Here is a 20,213-nt window from a genome sequence, read left to right on the forward strand (position 1 = left end):
GCACTCTTTCCGTCATCAGCTGCCATAACACCCCACCCCATTTGCATCACCCCTCAGTGGAAGCCCCTGGCTCCCGAGGGGGGGTATAGGGGAACAGACTCAGTTAACTCTTCAATACCTGATGCTGAGGCTGAACCTGTCGTCTCTGTTTCTCTCTGACGTTTATCAGATTTAGTGGGACTGTCACTGGGACCGGCGGGACGTTTCGAAAAGAAATCTGATATTTTTCTTTTCTGCGAGTGAGACATTCTGTGCTAGCAAAGTCTGACTACTAGCTAAAATCGACTGACTGCGCAAGCACTGTATCACAGTAGCTCAGTGGTTCGTGGCGCGTGGGAAGGGCGGGAGACGGGAGGTGAATACAATTAGTTGTTTCACCTGTCATTCAATCAGTCTGTGACAGTCTGTCATCACTCGAAAATCGACTCTGCTGCAATCTTGTCGGTTTTACATGTATGATTGTGTACGTACAGTAGTGTAATGAATGAATGAAAACTTTATTTAACAGATTGGAGAATGGCTACAATACAGTACAGCTCAATACACACAATATTAAAATGGTGAAGTGCTTTGAGCAGGATGAACTTATAATATACAGTGTTACAGTTATACAGTTACAGTATATAATATACAAATATATAAATATAAAAAAATAAAACATAAAAAAAAATATATATAATTAAAAAAAATATGTATTCTTTGCTGCCGCACCCCCCCCTTCCAACGTGCCTGGGTGGATGTGAGGCATAGATTGTAAAGCGATTTGGATAAAAAGCGCTATATAAATGCAGTCCATTTTACCATCCAAAACACCGCCAGCCAACACGTCTCTTGTCTCCCTTCCAGATTGATGCCTTCCAGCACATGCAGCACTTTGTGCAGGGTATGCAGCAGCAGGCCCAGCACGCCATCGCCAGCGAGGACCAGCAGCACAAGCAGGAGCTCCACAAACTCATGGCCAGGTCTGACACACACCACCCTTCAAGTCCAGGCCATCCATCCAAAAAACACATGTTTAGGTTTCATCTCTATAACCGCATGCCTTGAAGGAGGAAGAAAACGGAACATATTGTTCCTCTTTTAGTTGTGAGCGTAGACAAGCTGACTTTCATGCCACTGATTTTCTTTGTCAGATTTCAAAGCACTTAAAGGGAAGGTTTTAAGGTTAATCCCTTAGTTCGTTTTAAATCCACCGCATCTAAAGCCCCGGTGTGTATTTCTGACATGGCAGTTGCTTCGGTGGCATTGATTTTAGCTTGTCATCACATCGAGTCTGCCTCCTGGACCGGCGGCAGGGTGGAACTACGGTATGACAAGCCGGTGGAGGGGAAATAGCCGCCTCATGTATTCTCTGTCCTGCCGCTGTAAACACCAGGGGTCATGTACAGACTGTTCTGCTCCTTTTCCATTACAGTTTGCGGGCCAATCAGGCCCAGGCCTTTGTTTTCTTTTCGTTTCCCCTCATTGGCTCTTTCAGGTTCTTTTGTTTCTCGTTCCCCGGTTAAAACCGGACCTTTACCTTTATCTACCTACCGCCAAGTCAAACCTGGCACAATGCCCACAGGTAACGTAGACCAGGTGTCTCTCCCCCAAGCACTGTGCCTGTGCCAACGCACCTCCCCCCTGGCCTGGGCGGTGTTGCTCCTTGATCAGGACCAGCACAGTCCCAGCACGACCGTGGTACCTTAACACTTTGGTTGCCACTTGTTAACATGGTAAAACGTGGTTGAATGCCAGCACCCACTTCAATGATAGCGTTGTGAACGCATAATCTCTGTCTTAAATTATGGCTGTGTCTAATCTGCCCGTCGTTTATCAATGACTTGTTTGCAGTCAACATTGTCGAAACGAATTGTTTTTTAATCTGTTCATTTCCGTTTTTTTTCTTTTTTTCTTATTATATTTTAGCGTTTTTACAGCTTTTTCTTGGTCATGCAGGACCGACAGAGGAGAGGGCGAACGGGAGGAGAGGTGGGGAGGACATGCGACAAATAACGTCGGGTGCTGGGATCGAACCCGGGTCGGCCGCGTAGGTGCGCGAGGCACTATGGTATGCGCCACGAGGGCGCCCCTCATTTCCGTTTTATAGCATTTTGAAAAGCCCTAGTTTTTCAGGAAAATACATAGATTCCGTGATAAACGGCATTTACTGGAATATTCTGGCATACACAAATTCAGTAATTTTTCGGCCTATTTATCAATCGTTTTCAAATAAACGCTAGATTATCGATAGTATATGTGTACTTATGCACGCTATATAAGCTATCTGAAAAATATATTCTCATTTCCTGATCAGCGTGCACACACACAGCCACACACACACACAGGGCACACGCTGATATATAGGTCAAAACAGATCCGATTACCCCAAGACTGGTAAAATAAATTGCTTACCTCAGATCAGATGTTCTCCAAAAAGATTATTCCAATTCCTGATCGCCATTCCAAATATCGATCGCGTTTATTGATTCAGCGTTGGGTACTGTAAATATGTATTCCATGTTGTTTTGCGGCTCGGCGATCACTTGGATCCTTCAGTTGGCTTGACGGAAAAGTTAAATGAGGAAACTGGCCCCCCCCCTTCATCAGTCTAATCCAATGGGGTGCAGTTACACAGGGAGAGACGATAGGGGGTGGTATTTTCCCAATGGAGCTCAGAGAGAGTCTGCAGCACTAACGTGAGGCTCGATTGATGAAATATGAATTCAAATCGCTAATAAAAATAAATACGACAAACAAACGCTATATAGCGTTGCGTGCATTCAACTGGCGGCATGAACTAACGACAACGCGTCCGTGGCACTCAAAGTGTTAACACTATCATCACCTCGCCGCGAGATGCGATGCGGAGAGAGTTTTCGGCCTTGTGACGGCCGCCAAAGCAACGCCCTTTAAACTCACCCCACCCCGACCTTTCTCCTCCACAGTCCATAATCAATAGCGAACATTGTTTCGCTGTTTGATGTTTTGATGTTTTCAGAGGTTGATTGGGGGATTAGAAGATGGAAAGGTTCCCCCCTCAAAATAAATAAATAAATAAAAGGCTCTGGAAGACTTCAAAGCCAGAGGAAGTTGTTTGCGTGCTCTGCGGGCCCATAAAAACATTTACAGTGGAATCCCCAAAGCTGTCCCCCCGTCATGGGTCCAACATCAAATGACATCTCCCCGTAGGGAAGAGGATAAAAAAAAATAGAAACCATCTCGCTGAGCATTTTTTTTTTGGCGTTTACTACTAGCACAGCTGGAGAAAAAAACGACTTGCTGTATCTCACTCCAGCCAAACAACTCAAAACAAGCGAGAAAATCCCTCACGCAACGGGGCCGAATGTTTTTGCACAAGCACATTCCTGCGTACAGTGAAACACACACACACACAGTTGCCCGCGTGCGGTCATGCACACCCCTCACACCTCATAATTCCCAGAAGCAAACGTGACATCAGGAAAGAGGATTTTTGCATCTCCCAGACGGGGATCCTTATGGTCCTGAGGAATGCACGTAGGGGAAAACACCTGTGTAATCTCCGTTAGCGCCGTGTTTCTCCAGACGCGCTGACACACTTTTGTGAGCACAGGTCGGCGGTGTGGAATGGAGCACACCTGGTCTGCTCCCTCACATGCACACACACACACACACACACACACACACACACACACACACGCACACACACACACACACACACGCACACGCGCACAAACAATCATATGTATGTCTCCGCCATCTCCCCTGAAGAATTCAGTGTAATTTCAGTGCTTCCTAGTGGAGAAATGTCTAGGCGTACCGGGACAAGATCAGTAAACCTGTTGTCTCATGTCTGATGCCTTCAAATCTAGACTCAAAACACACTTCTACCTATTAGCTTTTCCCGATGTTCACTGACTCATGCCCTGTTTTCCTGTGTGTTTGCTTGTGTGTCCTCCCGTAAAACTGTGATGTGATTGTTGTCTAGATGGATCTATGTGTATCTACCCTCTGTACAGCACTTTGGTTGACATGTCATGTTAAATGTGCTCTATAAATACATCTGATTGATTGATTGATTCTAAAATCAGGTCAGCTGCCCCGTTTCCTCCTCCTCAACACATTCAACTCCTTAATATTTTTTTGTCAGATGTCTTATCTGTTGAGATTCATAGACCCACTGAAGCAGTGCTGTACATTCACATGGAAAAGCACTCAGCAGACCTTATGTAACATCCAAACGGACAATTCACTATCCCCGCTCTCTGGGAATAGCATTTTAGCCTACGTTTAGGACCGGCTGGATGGACAGCCAGACCTTGCTCACCAGCTCCTCCATCCCTGTGTCTTGTAAACCAACTGTATCTATTGATCTAGGCTAATGCAACTATTTTTCCTCGTGCATCGAGTGCCTTGAGTGATTGATAAAGCTCTGAGTTCCCTAAGGGATGCCACAGGGCTGCTTTCCCGGCCCGGTGAGATTCTTAATAGAGGAAATAACCGTAGGAGTAATTGAAAATCCCCTTGTGTGTGATCCCAGAACCCTTCAGTAGCTACATGGGCTGCTGCTGTCGGTAATGATGCCTATGATGAATAACCTGCATGACATCCAAGTCTCCTATCGTTCCCTCTCCTGTCCTTAATCGACTGGCCTGTAGTGTATTGGATGCTACTGCCAAACTGCATTAGTGATGACAGCATAAGCATCGTTTTAATGTCATAACCGTATGAGGATCTGTGAGGACTCTCCCAACCAACCTCCTTGTGCTAAATATGGAAGCATTGAAGTCGATTTTATCGATTGTTTTTATCAATTGTTTGACCACCAATCTCAACTTTTGGCCTAAATAGCGATGTTGGTGTCCAAAGGCCAGTATGAAGTGGCACTTCTGTGGGCATCTCTTTATTCTCTGCTAGGAAAGGGATACAGACATGTAGTCAACATGTTCAGAATCAAGTACAAAGCCTCATCTTATACAGTTTAATCTTTTATATCCAGATTTCTAGTTGTTGATGTAAGGTTGTATCGGTGGTACCTGGGCAATTCGTCAAACTCTGAATGCAGACACACAGCGGTTATGTTGTGGCTAAGGATTCCCTTTGCAGCAACACTAATAATGGCACCAGCAGCTGTTAAATTACATACAGACTTGAAGTTGACAATGTCAAAGTATTACTTTAACACATTGACGGCCACGGGATTAGACGGGCCCACTCTATAAGGCCAGCTTATCATAACAAGGTTTAACTATGCGTGAGGGTGTTTGTAGAGCTAAATCTATATTTTAAATTATTGCTATGTGTCCATTCTCATTGTCAATTGACACTTTAAACCTTCCCTTCAATATGCCTTAAAGAAATATTTTTTCATCAATACGTTCCCATTTTATAGCGTCGTGAATATGAACGTAATATCGGATTGGTCTGGGGTAATTCCTGCAAAACAAGTTACAAGGCGCTAAGCTAATAACGTTAAATCGATTGGCGTTTCGGCCCTACACAAGCTAGAGTTAAAAATCAAAATGCATAATGATCGATATCATGTTCCACCATGAATGCATGAAAGGGGGCCGGGGGGCGGGGGACGTCGTTTCTGATTATCGCAAAAAGATAAGATAAGATATTCCTTTATTGATCCCCTTGGGGAAATTCAGGCATCATAGCAGCATGGGGGGGAGGGGGGGGGATACAGGTAGTAAAACAACACAGTATACAGGTAGTAAAAAACAACACAGGCAGTGTAAACAATTTGATCAATATGGTCAATATAATTTACTATCTGACTAGCTGAGGAATATTCACATTATTCACAGTGTCACATAAGGTGCAGTATGCATGAGGTAGTGTTATAATTTACTATCTACTGAGTATACATTATTCACAGTATCACGGTATCCACTGAAATATACATTATTCACAGTATCACAGTATCACAGTATCCACATAGGGTGCAGTAAGCCTAAGGTAGTGTAGGTTGTCCTCCTTGGGTTCCTATAAGTCCCAGGTCAATGTCTGGTAGCAGTCGCTGCCCCCTGTTGTGGAGCCTGGAGGCTGCTAGTCGCTGCCCACTGTTGTGGAGCCTGATGGCCGCTGGTATGAAGGACTGTCCGAGGCGGTTAGTTGAGTGTCGGGGGGGAATGAGTCTGTGGCTGAACGAGCTTCTCATCTTGACTAGCTCGTCGTAGAGGGGGTGGTAGGGGTTCTCCATGATGGCAGCCAGCTTCCTTATCATCCCCCTCTCTGCCATCACCTCAAGTCTAGGTAGCTCGACTCCCACCACGGAGCTAGCCTTCCTCACCAGCTTGTTGAGCTTGTTGGTGTCCCTTGAGTTGATGTAGCCTCCCCAGCATGCCACAGCATAGAAGAGGATGCTGGCCACAACAGACTGGTAAAAAGACTGCAGCAGTCTGTTGCACACATTGAAGGACCTGAGTCTCCTCAGGAAGAACAGCCTGCTCTGTCCCTTCCTGTAGAGGGCCTCTGTGTTGTCCGACCAGTCCAGTTTATTGTTCAGGTGTACCCCAAGGAACTTGTATGAGTCCACCATCTCCACATCCACCCCTCGGATGGAGATTCGGAAAAAGTAGCCCGGAAAAAGTATTCCGGGCTACAGGCATAGCTTTAGGCTAACAGAAAAGTCCACCTATGATGAAAAAAAAGTGACACCGGTCTGTAACAGGGAACACTGCATTATCGAGACAGCGCCACTACCAGGACCGGTAATGCACTTTTCCGAATCTCAAGAGTAGGGTATATCTGCAGTGATTGATTGATTGATTGAAAACTTTATTAACAGATTGCAGAATGGGTACAATACAGTACAGCTCAATACACACAATTGTTAAGGGGATGCAGACCAGAGAAAGACTTTTGTCTTGTTTACATCAGGGTCCCCCATTTTCAATTCATCAGGACATATATGACATACATTTGATTTGATTTTATTACGGATCCCCATTAGCTGGTGCCATGGCAACCAGCTAGTCTTCCTGGGGTCCACACAAAAAAACATACAAAAACAATTATTGCAAAACAGAATTATTAAAAGCCAGTACTCAACATACAATACACAATGAAACTAACAATTAAGATGGCTAAAATTACATGCAAGCAAAGAAACAGAAAACAAAAAAACAAAACAAAATACAAAATACAGTGTTAAATACAATTTAAGATTGTTTTTAAAATTGAATATTTTTAAGAATTGCTTTTAGGATGCTCATCAATGTTACTAAAACATCAATTTCACCATACCTTTAAAAAGAAAAGAAAAAACACACAAAGTACCGTACTTTTCGCACTATAAGCCGCACCTGACTATAAGCCGCTGCAGCTAAATTGAATGATGTGTACATATATAAGCCGCACTGGACTATAAGCCGCAGGTGTTTTAATGTTTAATTACCATATGTAATTAGCATTGGGACACAATACTGTCGGACAAATAACAAGAATTAACTCATTTACAAGTTGTATCAAGTTTAGCAAATAAGGGAACAGATAAATAACATTTCAATGCAGTCAAAAAAGCAATATTTTGATTTTTACATTTTCGGGGTTTGGTCACGTCGAGTCACATATAAGCCGCACCGTTATATAAGCCGCAGGGTCGAAAAATGGGGGGAAAAGCCGCGGCTTATAGTCCGAAAAGTACGGTAATCAGAAGAAGTTTTGGATAACATGGCTGCAGCTACACTCATGCATGACATATATTAATTTCCTTCCGGATTATGGCTCCTTTGAGTTTCTTTTTGAAACTGTCCTTGTTTTCCGTCCGTATAATATGTAATGGGATCCTATTCCAGTATGTTATGGCTCTATACATTGCAGTTTTCTTTAGAGCGTTGGTTCTAGGCAGAGGTAGGGTGAAGCAACTACTGATACAAAAAGAGTCCAGAAAAGAGTATATACATTTGATGTAAAAACTGTACATTGGGGGAGGTTGGGTAGGTGGGATGGGTGGGGGGGGATGTACATTGGAGGTGGTTCGTGGGTGGGGGGGGTTGGGTAGGAGGGGTGGGTGGGGAACACTGTACAACTGTACAAGCAAAACTGTACATTGGAATATTGACAAGCATACTTGGTCATTTACTGTACATTGGAGGGGGTTGGGTTAGGACATTGAGTAGGTTATTAAAATGCAATAAAAGCAAAAACAAGCTTATCACGTATATATATGTGGTTGGCCGTCAATCGCTGGCGCCGAATCACATATATATACGTGGTTGGCCGGGAATGTGTTAAGGTCGGACCACTGACAAAGACCTCGTCCGTCCATCTCTCTTCTTTGCCCTCAGATGTTTCCTGAAGCTGGGGGAGTGGCAGCTCAGCCTACAGGGCATCAACGAGAGCACCATCCCCAAGGTGCTGCAGTACTACAGCCACTCCACCGAGCACGACCGCAACTGGTACAAGGTCAGTTCAACTCCGACCTTGCACCTTCCACCTACCAACCCCTGTTAAAATCCCAGGTGTAGAGGCAGGGGTCTGTCCCGATGTTGCAGTCTCACCCGGGAAAACCTCTACTTATTTGTTGACCTTTATGTGTTCATGATTTATTAAACCGTCGCTGTTGTGGTCCCCTCTCTACGGATGCGTCGATGATACCAGGTGATTAAAGATTGAAAAGTGTCTCTGGCATCATCTCTCGCCCGCACCGCAGGCCTCTCTCATGTACCTGGTCCCCGTCACCGCTCCCCCAACCATCCTCCTCTTCCCCAGCTTTCAACTTTAAATACAGTTTTACATAACACCACATGAGACATACTTGTTTAGAACGCAAACATTCCCTCCATCCGGGAGGTATCTTATGTACCACCGCACCGTGGTAAACCAGAAAGAGACTGACAGGACGAGCAAACACCAAGTCATGTGCAATTACCCGAATCCACCCTTCTGTGTGTGTGTGTGTGTGCGCGTGTGCATGTGCGTGTGCGTGTGTGTGTGTGTACGCACAGGCCTGGCACGCCTGGGCAGTGATGAACTTTGAGGCGGTGCTGCACTACAAGCACCAGAACTCGGGCCGTGATGAGAAGAAGAAGCTCCGGCATGCCAGCGGGGCCAGCGCCAACAGTGAGGCCAGCAACAGCGACAGCGAGGTGGACAGCACCGACCACAGCCCCGTGCCCTCACCAGGCCAGAAGAAGGTGAGCGAGGTGAGAGAAACAACCATGAAAATACACACACACAACCAGGAAAACACACACACACACAACCATGAAAACAAACACACACACACACACAACCAGGAACACACACTAATAACCGTGAAAACACACAAAGAGCCATGCATACATACACACAACAACCATGAAAACACACAAACAACCGTGAAAACACACAAAGAACCATGAAAACACACAAACACACAACCATGAAAACACACAAACAACCGTGAAAACGCACAAATAACCATGAAAACACACACACACACACAACCATGTAAACACACAAATAACCATGAAAACACATGCACAGACAGATAAGTACTATGCTCCTCACCCCTGTGTTCTCACCAGGTCAGAAGTTTAATGAGGCGAGACCTTCGTATATCATCCGGACACACACACACACACACACACACACAAACACAATCACAGGTATTCGTACAATTACACACTTCGTTATGGGCGTGTTGCCCAACTTCAGAAAACATGCCGAGTCCAAACACGCTGGTCCTAAATCATCCATCCTCACGCCAACCTCTAGAGTCTAGATGTTTGGGAATGTCCTCAGAAGGCCTCTCCCGAGATGGACGTGATAATTGGATCTCATATGTACTAGACATGTAAAGTGAATGGACGTCACCAACGTATTTGTTGAATGTCCCCAGCACTGTATTCTTCTTCATAATGGGTTTATATTATAATGGATATATTTCAGTGGGGTTTAGAATAGATGCATGTCAATGGGTTCCTTTGCGAGTTTGCATCCTCGCTTGATCTAAACTGGATGCATCCTTGCCAACAGAGAGGCAAAGTGGCTGCAAAGTGGTCCTGTATTATTACTTTACAGCAGAAGATACTGTGGTTACAACAGGGTCGAGCACGGCAGCCACAGAATTCAGAATTCCATTTCCTCGTCCACGGCCATTCATTCTAAATGTTTTTCACTTCTGGTTTTTGCTCGTCAACTTTCACCTAGGTCCCGTATTCGCGCCCCCCACATACCCCAAGTGGGGTATCATTGGAAAGCTACACTCATTGGCTACAATGCTGACCAATAATTTTCGCAATCAGCGGATCATTGGCAGTTCTGGAGCGCCGGGAGTCCGGGGTGGTCATCTGACACTTGCACGTAAAAAGTCGCTCGCCTGGGCGGCTAGGTGGTGTAGTGGGCAAGGCACTCGCCACCAGTGTGGAGACGCTAGGATTCGCGTGTTCGAATCCAGCTCTCCACATTGTTTTCAGTTTAGCTGGTCGTCCGCAGTAATACACATTGGCCGTATTACGGGGAGGGAAAACTGAAGGGTGGGGATCGAACGTTGTGAACAAGCGACTCCTACCAGTCGGTTGGTGCGCCTGCGCAGTAGAATCAGGAAGTGTCGGGGGCAGCGTGAGCCTCCCACGCGTTACTCCTCGACACTGAGAGATCGAGCTGCGCAGGTGAAAAGATGCGACTGCTGTTACCTCAAGTACCGGAGGGGACTTGTGCTATGTATGACTTAGTCCACATTGCAGCCGGCTTGTGGGAGGCAAGAAACAGCGTTCGTGACAGGGGAGGGTTGAATTGGATGATACGAAATTGGGATGGGAGAAAAATAGAAAAATGGGAGAAAAAGTGGATAAAAAAAAAAAAAAAAACGCTCGCCTGACATATCGTCATGTGACTCGAGAACCGAGGCACGGATTTGGTCGGGTGAGGTGGCGTTCGAACGGCAACAAATATATCTTTAATTCTGTCATTTATATGTTCGGCGAAGAATGCAGCCGCTAGACACATGCAGTGCCATGACTTTTGTCTGTTCCTCCGGCGGGCACGACCCGGTGCATGTTAAGAGGTTAAGTAACGTCATGGATATGGTATAACACACACCAGGACTGTGTGGCCTCAAAGCAGTTCTCCATAATACAGTAGACACCATCACACACAATACAGCGGACAACCAGCAATAACAGTCCTTCTCTGCCCGTCTCCTCTGCAGGACCTGTCCAAGACGTTGCTCCTCTACACGGTGCCTGCCGTCCAGGGCTTCTTCCGCTCCATCTCTCTCTCCAGAGGTAACAACCTGCAGGACACACTCAGGTGAGAAGAACCCCTTGCAGTTTTATGTGTGTGGTGATAGTGCGGCCTCTAGTGGTGGCTGGAGAAAGTGTGAGGAAATAATAAGAAGGAAGGCAGATGATAGTGTTTTTATTTTATTTAAAAAAATTATTTTTTTTATACCATCCAGGGTTCTGACTCTGTGGTTTGACTACGGCCACTGGCCTGAGGTGAGCGAGGCCCTGGTGGAGGGAATCAAGACCATTCAGATTGACACCTGGCTTCAGGTAACACACACACACACACACACACACACACACACACACAGTCACACACACACACACACACACAGAATAGAAATCCTTTAATAATCCTGAGGGAAATTCGGCACTACAGATCGCTCTCATTGAACAACAATAAACATTTAGGTACCGGGTAGTCAATAGGACTAAAATACGAATATGATACTATTAAAAATAAGAATAAAATAGAATAAAGAATAAAATAAAATATGGCCCGGGATATACATTCTGGTATGTATATACATTCTAAAATCTTAAATATAAACTATACTGCCAAATATATGCAGAAATAATACAGTAAAATGTACAGTAATAAGTGTAAAGATACCTTTTCTTGCATTCTCTGCTATTCAGACCCTTCACTAGTCTGATAACCTAGTCTCTACTGCACTATACATCTGCACTATACACTATATCATTTACTTACATCCATTCCCTAATTCCTAACCCTAGCCTTTAATTCCAACCAGAAAGCTCCTAAACTTAAACACATAAGCCTAACTCTAACCTTTACCCATAACACTCTCTCTCTCTCTCTCTCTCTCTCTCTCTCTCTCTCTCTCTCTCTCTCTCTCTCTCTCTCTCTCTCTCTCTGTCTCTGTCTCTGTCTCTGTCTCTGTCTCTGTCTCTGTCTCTCTCTCTCTCTCTCTCTCTCTCTCTCTCTCTCTCTCTCTCTCTCTCTAGGTGATCCCTCAGCTGATAGCTCGTATTGACACGCCTCGGGCCCTCGTGGGCCGCCTCATCCACCAGCTGCTGACAGACATCGGACGCTATCATCCCCAAGTAATAACCTTGTCTGCGTCGGCTGGCGCGCGCCTGAAAATGCAAACGTTACGTCATTGGCACCGCAAACACCACATGTTTGGTTGTTCCAGCCTCACGTTAGGATTGTATCAGTTAGCAATAGCATGTTTACATGCGCAGTACACAGCAGTATCTCGTTACGCCAAGAACATCTGTAACATGTTTGGTGGCTGAGCCTCACACGCCATTGTCTCAGTGAGTGTGATTACATGCACACCCGACATCTTGTCCGTATTTTAGTATTCAAATGTTTTGAGTCGGTGCATTTAAAATGGTACGTCCAATTTACCATAACCGGAATAAGCTGTTGCATCTGTAATGAAAAATCCCATAGCCAGGATGACTCGGGCACCCTGTCTGATTTACTATCGGGTTTTTTCTGCGTATGTTCTGTTAACTTTCTGAATACTCTTGTTTATTCCCACGTGTATATATATATATATTAGGGATGTTTGATATTGGCTTTTTTACCGATATACCGATATTGTCCAACTCTTAATTTCCGACACCGATATATGCTGAATAATAATATAATAATAATTATTATTTCAGGTAATTAACATTACATATATCTTGTCGTGGAATTAACACAACATTATGCATACTTTTAAAGGTTAAAATAAAGGTTAAATACATTTAAAAAAAGATTAACGATACCGATAATTATTATATTATATATATATACCGATATTACATTTGAATGCCAATTATCGGCCGATAATATCCTTAGGCCGATAATATCGGACATCTCTAATATATATATATTGGTGATCAGGATACGGGGATTTGTGTATGAAGAGCTGCTCCACCTGGATATGAGCTATTAGCCAGATATAAACGCGTTTGTTATTGATTTCTTCTCCAAGGCGTTGATCTACCCACTCACCGTGGCCTCCAAGTCCACCACCACGGCCCGACACAACGCTGCCAACAAGATCCTGAAGAACATGTGTGAGCACTGCAACACTCTGGTCCAGCAGGCCATCATGGTAGGTCTTTAGAACATTGGTCTTCTTCGTTTTCTTTCACCACATCTGTGCCAATTGGCCTCATGCACGTCATTGTCATATTTTTAATGGCTTAGGGATGGGAAAACCAGGAGGACATCATTGACTCCCATGTTATGACTGCTACAGATTTCATTCAAAAATAGTAATACAAATTTATAAAAATAACTAAGTGGAACTTAATGCTACATGCCACATGACTCATGTACCTCTCGACATCATTGTAAATGAAAGCTTGATGTCAATGATATTTCGAGATTAAATAAAGATTTAATGAATGAATGGAATTTACATAATGCTACATGACTCATGCGACTGACTCATTCACATAATTATATCTTAGAACGTTATGAACACATTTCAATGAACAGATGACTCATTCACTCCCATACATTTCAAAACACAAAAAGTACTTTAAAAACAATCTGAGTCAAGTAATCATGAGTCTGTAGTTACCTTTGTGTCTTCTGCCTGTTGTTTTGACTACTTTGGTTCTTGAGGTGGTGTTTTCATAGCAAGGTTTTAACAAGTGGCTTCATCTTCCCACCTCATCAACCACTATAATGCCTGTGTGAATATATGGCTAATGCTGCCCCAGGTATACATTCACAAGAGAGGCAGAACTGTGTCAAGATATGAACCACTGTGGGGCAGAGCTGTTTTCAAGCTGTGACCTAACAGGGCGGGACAGCTCTGCGTAGAACTGTGAGTCGTGACTTCAGGGATACATTGTAACAACTTTTTTAGTCATTTAAAGTGATATTTCTACCCATTATCCCATCAAATTCTCAAATAGACACTACCGATTAATGTCTTATGTAAATGCTGACATTCACTTTACTTTCACTCAGCACTTACTGTATTGTGCCGGATACAAGACAAAAAATATTCTGAACAAGGGGAGTTGTCTTATTTTCACTCGTCACTGCTCTCTCTATAAGGAATAGTGTGGAGGGAATGCATGCTAGACTGTCGTGGATGAGGGTGGACGAGAGACTAGCATGCAGTTTGATTCGGTTTTTAAAGAACATTTGTACCTTAGGTAAACCCACTCAATTATATTCTATGCTTTTATCCACCAATGATAGACATGACCATAATACCAGACATGCTTCAAGTAGTCACTTTACCCTACCTCTGCCTAGAACCAATGCTCTAAAGAAAACTGCAATGTATAGAGCCATAACATATTGGAATAGGATCCCATTACATATCATACGGATGGAAAACAAGGACAATTTCAAAAAGAAACTTAAAGGAGCCATAATCCGGAAGGAAATCAATATGTCATGCATGAGTGTAGCTGCAGCCATGTTATCCAAACTTCTTCTGTTTACTTTGTTTTTGTTTTAAAGGTATTGTGAAATGGATTCACCTATGACCTTTTGTTTTATTTTCTATTGATTATGTATGTGATATATGACTGATTTACACTGAATGTTTAATATTTGTATGTGTATATCTGTGAGGGCCCCAGGAAGAATAGTCAACACGTTGATGATGACTAATGGGGATCCTAATAAACATAAACATAAACACATACAGCCTGCAGTGACAGATGCAAAAACACACACACATGCATACAAGCTCCTGGAGAGATGGTGAGACACAGCGACCAGCTCGAACAAAGTGGCTCAAAAGTCAAGTTAACAAACAACAGAGGAGGAGTTATGATGCAAATTTTAAGATCATGGTGATCAACGAAGCAGAGTAATCAAACAACTGTCGAGCAGCCATGAAATATGATGTGCCTTAAAAAAGTTTTTTATTCAATGTGTTATATAAAATATGATTTTACCAAAATATGATGAAAATAATGTTTAAAATTTAATAAAACAATGTGTTTTATTATCAAGTTTTCGTTATAAAAACAAAATGTTTTCTTCAAAAAAGTATTTTCTAAAAATTAGTCTTGAAAAAGAGGGAGTCGTTTTATAATCAGGGTTGTCTAATATTCTGACCAATACGGTATAATTGCATTTGTCGTACCTTTTGTCTTGACTCTTGTAAAGCCTATGGTTATTGCTTACAGCTAGTGGCACTCACTGTTTTTGATTACGAACGTTAATGAATGCCAGGAAGCTGTTTTCATGGTTTTCATGGTAACTGACTGACTGACAAGTGTAGACAGGTTTTCCTTAAAGCTGCAACAATTATTTAATGACCACTAGAAATATCAAATAGCAAACCAAAGCCTCGTCTCGCCAAAGTGATCATTCTAAACACATTACATATGAACATAACACTGCCTTGCTGTCACAATGTTGTTGTAACTAAGAGATTCACTGAACGTTTTCTTTTATAATTTTCATGCATGGATTACTGGGTTTCAACTACTGTACAGTACATACAGCTTTCTCTTGGGCATTTCCCTGGTTGTTAAACAAGGTGAAAATGAATAACTGAGCATTAAATACTACACCTACAAACACAATACTGTTCTGATGGCATAGTATTGATGTAATTAAGAGACTTGCGTTTTGTCAACAAAGAAAATAAACAGCAGACTGGCCGCTGGTGGACACCATGACTCTCAGACTGTATTTACTACCATCTCACACAGTTAGGCCAAATGGTGCTATCCTCATGGATATGTCTTGATTTGTTGGAAATCCCACATGAGTATGAATTTGAATGCAATCATATACTGTGTGAGACCTAATCTGGCTAACCACGGGGTCCCAATACCGCTGTTCAAGTAGGGCCAATTATGCAAAAAAGATTATCTGGGTAGATAGCCTGTATATGAATAGTAATCTGTAATTACAGATTAAAGGGGAATGCCACCCACTTTAAGAATTAAGTTCCTCCTGTGATGTTTATATTCTAGCTTTGCTAGAAGGTCTGAACCAGAATTAAAACCTAATTTGGGTGTAAGAGCTCACACAAACATTGTATGGCCTCAAAATCAGAGCCCCATTCATTGTCTATGGGGCAGCCCCAGATTCTTACATCCCAGTGACATCACCGATGGGACGGTTCTCTCTCTGATTTAGGAGAGGGTGGTGCAAGTACTGACTGAACTGTCCTGGGGCACAGGACGAACATTATGTGAATTCTTAAATTGGGTGGTATTCCCATTTAAGTTTCCGATTTCTTTTTTTCTTCTTTTACAAAACAAAAACTGTATACATTTGCAAATACAGTTTGCAGTGTCTATTGCTACTCCTAGTTGACTGTGGTTAACCATCAACGCGGTGCTGGCCCTCAATATACATAACAAAATCACAAGGGCATTGTTCTCTTTAGTTGAAGGAGACTGCCGGGAAAGACATGGTAATCAAGTCTAGTAATCATATGTAATAAGATCAAAATCGTTCAAAGAGGTCATTTGGCCATTGTTCCTGTGAAGTCGGTCTTGTTCACACCCAATTAAACTGCCAAAATTTGCTTAAATGATGCCTAGCGAACTCGCAGAGGTTGAGCCAATGCTGTTATTCTTTCCCCCAAAACTTTTATAAAGTCATTAGAATTCACGAAGTTAGCCACATTATAGTCTGACACACGTCTGAGCCTTCCATTGGCGACAGCTATTTCCATCTGCAACTCTGCCTTCCGTTAGTTCTTTACAGTTTTTAAATCACCGTCTCTAAGAGCAACAACAAGAGGTCTTCAGGGTAGCAGGCTAACCTTGATGAAAACACATTTCTCCCCAGACGCTATTTTGCAAGTTGCATTTGGATTTACCACCGCCCTAGATGATTGTGATTGGTTTGAGAAATACAAACAACCCACAAAATATTTTCCCTAGTGCACAATGATAATGGGTTCTGCCACACGTCTCTCCTGTGCTGGCACAGCGCTAACATAGTGTGTAGAGAGAGGGTTCTGCCACACGTCTCTCCTGTGCTGGCACAGCGCTAACATAGTGTAGAGAGAGGGTTCTGCCACACGTCTCTCCTGTGCTGGCACAGCGCTAACATAGTGTAGAGAGATGTCTGGCTATGATGATGGGTTCTGCCACACGTGTCTCCTGGCACAGTGCTAACAGTGTAGAGAGAGGTCTGGCTATGCAAGATAATGACTCCAGTCTGTTCAAATGTTATTTCATAGTTTCACTACTATTATCCAACAATATGAGGAGAGGTACGCACACTATCACAGAACCAACCCGATGTCCCTACCTCCCCGCACAGGTGAGCGAAGAGCTGATCCGAGTGGCCATCTTGTGGCATGAGATGTGGCACGAAGGCCTGGAGGAGGCATCGCGTCTTTACTTCGGTGAGCGCAACGTCAAGGGCATGTTCGCCGTGCTGGAGCCTCTCCACGCCATGATGGAGCGAGGGCCGCAGACGCTCAAAGAGACCTCCTTCAACCAGGTATGGACCCGCTCACATCCCTGGGCTTGGCTTGGATTCAGCCCATTTGTGTGTCAACAAGTGTTTCGCTAAATACAATGAATGTACAGGAATTTCTCTTACTGATAATGGTGGGGAAAAAACGTATTGGCAGTGTACAAAGTTCCACAGTGTGATACAGTCAGAAAGGTTGTCCTGTCCGCTTATAGCTTATCCGCAACAGTAAGTTACTTCCGGGGTAGGCCTGATTGGCCCCGACAGGCACGTGACGCGCAACTTTCTCTGCCGCGCGGCACGCTCCGCGGAGCCGAGCGGCAGAGCTTGCGGAATTACGTAACCGTCCAAATACGCCATGACTTTCATTCGGCGCTTCAGCTCACCTGGCAGAGCAGCGGTCCTGCGATCCTGCGGTCCGTTGTTGGTGAGTTCGAATCCCATCAAATCTTTTTTTTTTAACGTGATTTTTTTTTTAACGTGTATTCTTTCGCCGGTTAAGGTTAGGCATGGTTAAGGTTAAGGTTAAGGTTAGGCATTGTTTCGGAGTTGGTTAAGGTTAGAACGGTTAAGTTTAGGCGCTGTTAAGGAGCTGGTTAAGGTTAGAGTTTGTCTTAGAGAATGGCAATATTCTTTCTATGGTTAAGGTTAGGCATGGTTATGGTTAAGGTTAAGGTTAGGCATTGTTTCGGAGTTGGTTAAGGTTAGAACGGTTAAGTTTAGGCGCTGTTAAGGAGCTGGTTAAGGTTAGAGTTTGTGTTAGAGAATGGCAATAGACAGCCTATTTCCGCGCGACAGCTCTCAGCAGCCTCGTTGCGCGTCCTGAGTTTGCCGCGTCACGTGCCTGTCGGGGCCAATCAGGCCTACCCCGGAAGTCACTTACTGTTGCGGAACAGTTACAGGCGTCCTGTCCATCATAATTATTATTATTATTATTTACAAATAATTAGGGCTGGGTATCGAAAACCGATACCTTTATGGTATCGATTGAATGGCTTCAATACTATCGAGTATCAAAAAATGCTGTGCTATCGAATGACATACCTAAGTAGTTAATCTCATCAGTGTCAGTGAGCCAATGAGCATATTTGTTTCCAAGATATAAAATAAATTCTGTTCAACCACAATCCAAAATCATCCAAAATGTAACAAAGCCTCCAATTGGCTCACACACACATATCTCAGTTTTTTCTTGTGTAATAATGAATATTTGAAGTCCAAAACCCTCCACCAATTGTTAATCAAGTGAAATAGCCTGAAAAGTTTATTTTAACAGATAAAGAATCAGAAATCAAATCAAGTCATGACCTTCGAACTCAAAATCTCATATAGAATGTGAAAAGGTGTGTATCATTCCACCCCCTGTCAAACTATGAGTTACCTGCTTGTGTGTTTCCCAGGCGTACGGCAGAGACCTGATGGAGGCGCAGGACTGGTGCAGGAAGTACATGCGATCCGGTAACGTCAAGGACCTCACCCAGGCCTGGGATCTGTACTACCATGTGTTCAGACGCATCTCCAAACAGCTGCCTCAGGTAAAGACGCCCTGTGAATAGATTACAATGAATGCAGACGGTTTGATTTGGTGAATGATGAATTCTTAAAGGGGAACTATTTTACTATTTCTTTCACTATTTGGGCACTTTTACACAATTCCTGTGAGTCTATGGAACACCTCTGTAATATATATATTTTTTTATTCATTGTTTTGTATTTCTAATCAAGTCCTCAAAAACAGCATTTTTCTACCTCAAGAGTTCGAGCTGTTTTGAGCCTGGGCTGCAGGGCGGCTCCTAAACCACTGCGGAGCGTCGTCTTCGCCTGAACATTAACATGCAGCAGTGACTATATGACATCACATATAGGCACATTTTCAATCGACTCAGTTCAGTGAGGGTGAATATTGTGAGAGGAGAATTGGAAGAATGCGCCAATATGAGAATTTTGAGACATAGATCATATTAATATAAGTTCACACGCTAGGAAACAATGCTAAACACTCAAAAAGGCCATTTATAAGATAGTTCCCCTTTAAATGTTCACAACAATTCCATTCGATTCTATCAATATCGATATTCTTTCAAAAGTGTGTGTGTGTAGATGCTTTGAGAATAATAATAAACATTATTTGTATAGCATCTTTCATACAAGAATTGCAGCCCAAGTGCTTTACAGCTGTAAAATAAACATAACATTTGCATAAAATAGACAGAATAAAAGCAGAAAATAAGAAAACTCAAGAACAATACATTAAATAAATAAAATTATTTTAACAGGACTGATTCAGTCAGCAGTAACTCAACATATGCTAATTTAGACTGATAGTTTAAAAAAAAATCTTGAAGCTTTTATTAACCCTGTACAACCACAGTCCAACACTGTGGGCCATTAACTCTTTAATTTCCAAACCCGAGATAAGTCGGGTTAACTTAACATGCGTTGGCTGCCAGACCCGAGATATCTCGGGTTTTGGTTGTTTATTCTTTTATTCAATATTTGTATTCATTATTCATCCAGGGACCTTGGTGTTACCATAGGGAATGAGTCTGAGATCGCTAGGGATGGGTACCGTTCACATTTGAACTGATTTACGGTACCGGTACCGGTACCTGTGAATCGATACCAGTACCCAACGGTACCTTTTT

At 43.2% G+C, this 20,213-nt stretch overlaps 1 protein-coding gene across 3 annotated transcripts in view; it reads left to right on the forward strand.

The window, feature by feature from the left end:
* mtor (mechanistic target of rapamycin kinase) overlaps nucleotides 1-20,213 on the forward strand; it is a 368,371-nt gene that overhangs the window by 294,591 nt on the left and 53,567 nt on the right. For 2 of the 3 annotated variants that reach the window (XM_084334134.1, XM_084334136.1), the window contains exons 37-45: nucleotides 847-962; nucleotides 8,259-8,376; nucleotides 8,919-9,116; nucleotides 11,105-11,205; nucleotides 11,354-11,450; nucleotides 12,150-12,248; nucleotides 13,136-13,258; nucleotides 17,413-17,595; nucleotides 18,969-19,103. In XM_084334134.1, the coding sequence (XP_084190260.1) occupies nucleotides 847-962; nucleotides 8,259-8,376; nucleotides 8,919-9,116; nucleotides 11,105-11,205; nucleotides 11,354-11,450; nucleotides 12,150-12,248; nucleotides 13,136-13,258; nucleotides 17,413-17,595; nucleotides 18,969-19,103 (1,170 nt within the window). The remainder of the gene's footprint in view (nucleotides 1-846; nucleotides 963-8,258; nucleotides 8,377-8,918; nucleotides 9,117-11,104; nucleotides 11,206-11,353; nucleotides 11,451-12,149; nucleotides 12,249-13,135; nucleotides 13,259-17,412; nucleotides 17,596-18,968; nucleotides 19,104-20,213) is intronic. The other variant, XM_084334135.1, reaches the window with a different exon arrangement.

The sequence above is a fragment of the Notolepis coatsorum genome (genome assembly GCF_963971535.1).
Source record: "Notolepis coatsorum genome assembly, chromosome: 17".
Taxonomy (NCBI): domain Eukaryota; kingdom Metazoa; phylum Chordata; class Actinopteri; order Aulopiformes; family Paralepididae; genus Notolepis; species Notolepis coatsorum.